We start from the raw sequence: 6000 nt of genomic DNA, 5'->3' as shown, positions 1-6000 counted from the left end.
ATGGACCTATTCACATATATACAGGAACACGTGTGATCACATACATAGTATTGTGAGTTACCATCGTAATGGCAGCCCTAAACACCATGGGAGTGAATTGCACTGTGGTGTGGAAATTTGTGATCATTGTGAGGCAATGGCCCATTTAAATGAATGTTCTGCTCCAACACAGCACAGAGTAAAAAGAAAAGGAATCACATGGGCTTAATTGTGTGCTAAAGCATGTGTGAATGGGCCCTGATGAATGCTAGGCACTTGCCTTGGTTCAATACATTATTATTATTAATTTTATTATTAATAATAAACAGGATTTATATAGCGCCAACGTATTACGCAGCACATATTACATTGTCACTCACCCACACATCAGGGATCTGTTTTTAAAAGTTTTCACACAACTTTCACCCGGGCATCATAAAGACACATTTGGTGTGTTTTTCCCTGCACAGGACAAGTTTTCTTTAGAAAGGTGGTATTTATTTCAGTTTGTGGGACAGATATAACCCAGTAGTGGTGCTCCAGTTGTGGAACCGCAAGGCTAAGCATAAAAGCTGGCAGAGATATTGGCTTTTTCAGAATTATCATAATAAACAGCATCATTCCTAATGTACATTCAGAACCGAGCATGTCAATATATCCATACACATGACAGAGCGGCTCCACAAACATGGCGCCATTCCCGAGGACACTTAATACCAATAAAACGCTTCCTCAATGTTTTGTCCATTTGTTAAGACGTCACGTCCGCCTATCACTGAGAGCGGTTCCGGTGTGAGTGTAGCGGGTTCGTTTCATTCTGTAATACACGAGGTTTGGGTTTCTGAGGTGTCACCATGGAAACCAGACCGGGAGGACAGCCACCGGCCCGGAAAATGGCGACCCCTACCGTCACACAGATGAATGCGGAGTTTGTCACTCAGGTGAGAAGTTCTGGAAGTGTTAGCCTCATATCATTTATAGGGAGGCTTCCTGACATCTGTGTGGTGATTGGTACTCCCCTCTATGGGGTGGTCCTTACAGTACTCCAATATGTGATGATTCCTTTAGTGAAGGGCTCCTCATTGAATTAATATTATAAAAAGGGTTTATATAGCGCCAACATATTATACAGCGGTGTACATTAAATAGGGATTGCAACTGACAGATACAGATACAGACACAAGAGTAGAGGACCCTGCCCCGAAGAGCTTACAATCTAAGAGGTGGGGGAGGTATCACACAGTGTGTAGAGATAGGACACATGAACAAGGAAATTGACCAATCAGGATATTCATATGTGGGTATAGGTTCACTCTGCTATTGGTTGACTCCTCACTCAGTGTGTAGTAATTGGTCAGCTTCCCTGGTGATGCGTCCTATCAGGACATTCATGTGTAGGGATTGGTTCTCTCTTCTAGTGATGTTACTTCTCACACACACATCACATATTACATTGGGATTTAGCATTTTAAAACTGTAGTTGTCATGTCTTTATAGTCTTCAATAAATCTGCTTGGAGATTGCTAAGAGTTATGAATGCTTTTGTAATTGCTTGCTGTGTAAAGATCTTATACAATCTGAGCTCACCTGTGCAAAACCCAATATAAGTAACATAGAAATGGATTTGTGGAAAAGGTATGGGTAGTCAGGAGTGACAATTCTGATTGGAGTGGATTCCGGTTTGGATCAGAACTGGAGATTGGATATCCCATATGCACAATATACTGCGAGTGCATATAATTATTATTAATAAACAGGATTTATATGGCGCCAACATATTATGCAGCGCTGTACAATAAATAGGGGTTGCAAATGACAGACAAATACAGACAGTGACACAGGAGAGGACCCTGCCCCCCCTCACACACACACACAAAACAAAAGTGTGTGTGTGTATATATATATATATATATATATATATATATATATATATATATAGACATTTTTTCATTATATAGAAGGTTAGACACTCTTTGAAATATATGTCATCATTATACATGAAACCACTGTCCACTGTCCCTGATGATTTTTTTTACAGGGAATAATCTTTTTAATCCTTTCCTAATCCAACACAGAATATCCCCTCCAAGTTTTTTTTAGGGATTTTGAGTGTGACACTCAACACTTTAATCACATTTTTATATTCAGTGTTGATATTAGGTCTGTAATAATTGTGATTAGTCAGGTTGGTGTATTCAGTAATGCTCCATCCCTACTTTGTTAGCATTCGATCAGCTTAAAAGAAACTTCTAAAGCCAAAAGCATTCTATTGCTAACCTCTCCTCTCTGGAAATGCCCAGTTTCCTGGCATGTTGATCCACTGAGTTCAACACACTGAGTTAATGGCCTAAAACAAAGTAGGCAGGTCAGGAGTTTTGACTTATCTAGATAAATGCTTGTTCCATGTCTGTAACTTTTTGAAATCAAAGACAGCCAGACATCCACCATTTTCAGGAGGATGTGTGGAGAGGTAGATTGGGTATTTCTTTGAGAAAAAAAAATGCAGCCATGGGACTATTCATGTCAGCCCTTTCTGGGTTGCAAAACACTTTTTTTTCATCAGTTCCATCAAATAATGTTTTGTGCATTATGACTGTTGTCTAAAACTGTTGTTTATTATTATTAATATTTATTGTGATTGTTGTTTATTTTTATTTATTGTGTTTTGTTTTTCAGTTGGCAAAATCCCATTGGGCCCCACATTCCAAGAACAAACTTCCATTTGATCCTAAGGTAAAGCTGCATTTTTCATCTGTCTGTGTTTGTAGAAAGTCCAATTACTATTGGTACTAGTAGTAGTAAGATTCTCAGCTAGATTGGAATACAATCCTGTCTTTGTTTGGTTTCTGACATTCACATTCAGCAGGATTTGAGGATGTTAGGAGTAAAATGGGTCGGAGAAACTTGTCTGCCGCCTTGTGATTAGCGGATCCTGGGAATGTCTGCGCTCTGCCTCCATGCAGGGCTGTACACAGAGTACTTCAGTGTTTGTGAAGCTTCACTAATGTCCAAAAAGAGTGTAATACCTGTGGTATTAGTAGATAAAAAGTACACTCATTTACCTTTAGTTTTTTATTCACTATAATTTGATAGATAGCTAATATAAAGAGTACCAGTCAGAAATGGTCATTTTCAAAAAATCTAAATCTTAAAGCGTACAGCTATAACGAGGGATAATAAAAACTGTCATTGCTGAACTTATTCCAAAGAATGCAAATTACATAAATATGAAGCTGATCTGTTGGTTTTAGTAAAGTCAAAGTAACTGTGGATCAAGTTGTGTGGCAATTGTCTGAACACCAGAGCTGAATACAGTGATTCAGAAAGTATGAAAGGCAGGGGATCAGAACACCCACCAAAGAACCTGTATTTTTGGACTCCGTTCAGCAGTGACATCTTAAATAAACTATTGATAAAGAATTACTTAGTTATATGAATGCAGCCCTATCTCTGTGTGCTGTTATTCTCTTGGATTGTCTCCTTGTCAGAACCTCTAGAGATGCTTGTCAGTGTTCTGTCTGATCCACGAGCTGATAAATGAAATTTATTCTGGGTTGCTGGAGGGGGTAAAACATTGGTTTCATTTGTTTTATTTCTTATAAACCTGACAACACCTTTGTAATGATACAGTGTTTAAGTTTCTGTTATCAACGCTTCACAAAGGCAGAAAATAAGATTGCTTTATAACCTGTAATAAGAATGCTGTCTTGACAGACAGAATATAAGTAAATAGCAAAAAAAAGCAGGTAGGAATGGATTACTATACCAGTCTGGGAGTGTATATTCAGATTATCACTGAAAGCAATGGCAGCTCTCTATATTGGCTTCTTGTAATCAAATACAAATTACACTTTAGAGAGGGAGGGTCGGTAGTGTAAGCTAATCAGGCTCTACTGTGCTAGAGACCTGTCAGTCTTTTACAGAGAGCTTCCTGATGTGAGAGCAGATCAGTTGATGACCCCATCATTTGTTGCTGCTCTTTCATTGTTCAGTCAGAAGGTTGGAGACAGATGCTTGGCCAAGCTGTAATGCAGCGCCTGACAAAAGTGTAGCTAGCAAACTGACTATGCTGTTCGACTGGCATTCTAATATTCCAAGGCTGGTTTAACACATTTACAAATCATTTGTCTTGTAAGGCAGTTCACATTCTATCTGTTTTTATATAGGTCTTGCATGTTGGGTCTTAAAGTGTTTTGACATTTTTCTGTTTTGAAAGGATGAGTTGTAAAAACATGTATGCTTTTGTTATGTTGCTCCAAATGTTATTATTTATAAATATCCAGATCAGGTACTTTACCTTTCTTCTGAATTTACTAGCTGCATGCCTGTTCCAGGTCCATGACTAAAGCTATGTACACAGGTCAGATTTTTCTGGCGTGAGTACAGCCCGCATCGTTCATCGTCCGTGGATCCGTCCTGGTGGATCCACGGACGATGAACGACGAGCGATCCTAATGCAAGGGAAGGGAGAGAGCGCGCAGCAGGGTGCTCCTCCATCGCTCTCCCCCTCCCCTTTCCATAGCAGAACAGTACTGTATGTACAACAATCGTTCATGCATCGTGCAGTTCTTATCGTTGGAAAGAATCATAAAAGATCCTTTCCAATGACAAGAATTGCAGGTGTGTACGCAGCTTAAGAATGTATTGACTCCAGCAGAAGCCAGGCAACCAGTATATTCAGATGAATGTCAGTAATGGCAGCCTATGTATTTCTCTTGTTGCAAGCTTTCTTAAAACGCTCCTTAGTGATAATATTGGGTTATTTATTTTTCTTGTTAAATACAATATTCAATTTTCACATTTATATTTTCTGATTGTTTGACAGGTGATAGAAGATATTTACTCCAAGGAAATTGTCAAGTCAAAGTAAGATTTATCTTCCAGTCTTAAAACCGTTATCAATTAGTCATAAATTGATTGTTTAATATGATAATAATAATAATTGTTTAATATAATACATAAAAAAATACACCTGGTTGTATTTAGGTAATTTTTTGTACTTTGTATTTAAATCTGATTTTGTCTTTACAGGTTTGCTATAAGGAAGATAATGTTACTGGAGTTCAGGTAAGTGAACTAGGATTGTTGAGTCTATTACTAGGGTATTGGGCATTACCTGAAGCAATGCAACCTTTCCTGTTTTGCATTTTTCCAAAGCTCTGACATGTCTCTTTCTTTATCCCTGTTTTAAAGACAAAATGTTTTCTGTTGTACTTTTTTTTTTAGAAAACCCATAACACTCTGGACATTACACCGGTGTCAGTTGTGTTCTTTTTATTAAATATTTTTTGTAATTTAAATATTTTATCTTAATAAGGCAAGATTTCAAACACAAATCGTTTTCAAGAAATTGTTTTCCAAGAGAAATAGGAGAAGCTGCTGCTGTTATGGGCCTGCTTCTGAAAATGCTATTGCCTGGTTTTATTCTATTTTTTTGCCTTAAGTACTTTCTATAATATACTACAAGTCCCTGTCATGGGTCAGTGTGAATTCAGAAAGTCTGAGCTACAAACATTTGCAGATTAAAAACTGACCATTGTCAGACTTCCTGTTTCCCTGTCTATCTATCCTTTAAAAATGTCTAAACAATAAACGGGGAGCATGGTTGGCTCAGTGGTTAGCACTCTTTCCTTTGCAGTGCTGAGTCACAGGTTTGATTCTCGGCCAGGATTCTTTCTGCAAGGAGTTTGCATGTTCTCCCTGTGTTTGCAGGGTTTTCCTCTCTCATCCCAAAAACATGCAGTTAGCTTAATAGACTTTCCTTCCAAAATTGTCCTTTGACTGTGGTAATGACATATTATGGTTGGGCCATTAGATTGTGAGCCCCTTTGAGGGATAGTTACTGATATGACTATGGACTTTGTAAAGCGCTGCGTAATATGTTGGTGCTATATAATGACTAGCTAATAATAATACAGATTAAAATCATGAAGTTTCTTTTAAACCAGAGATATTCTGTAGGATAACTACATTCCACAGCCTGAAATGCATTGTATAGTAATTAAAAATGTTCCACTCATG

The 6000-nt window shown here is 38.0% G+C and overlaps 1 protein-coding gene across 1 annotated transcript in view; it reads left to right on the top strand.

Moving 5' to 3' along the window:
• Positions 1-761: 761 nt before the first annotated feature.
• Positions 762-6000, top strand: part of AQR (aquarius intron-binding spliceosomal factor) — a 56342-nt gene continuing 51103 nt past the window's right edge. The window contains exons 1-4 of the mRNA XM_072427824.1: positions 762-920; positions 2656-2712; positions 4805-4845; positions 5011-5046. Coding sequence (XP_072283925.1) covers positions 834-920; positions 2656-2712; positions 4805-4845; positions 5011-5046 — 221 coding nt within the window. The 5' untranslated portion in view covers positions 762-833. The remainder of the gene's footprint in view (positions 921-2655; positions 2713-4804; positions 4846-5010; positions 5047-6000) is intronic.

This window comes from Pyxicephalus adspersus, chromosome 12, assembly GCF_032062135.1.
Source record: "Pyxicephalus adspersus chromosome 12, UCB_Pads_2.0, whole genome shotgun sequence".
Taxonomy (NCBI): domain Eukaryota; kingdom Metazoa; phylum Chordata; class Amphibia; order Anura; family Pyxicephalidae; genus Pyxicephalus; species Pyxicephalus adspersus.
The sequence above is the reverse complement of the archived record's forward strand: the minus strand, read 5'-3'. Positions and strand labels throughout refer to the sequence as shown.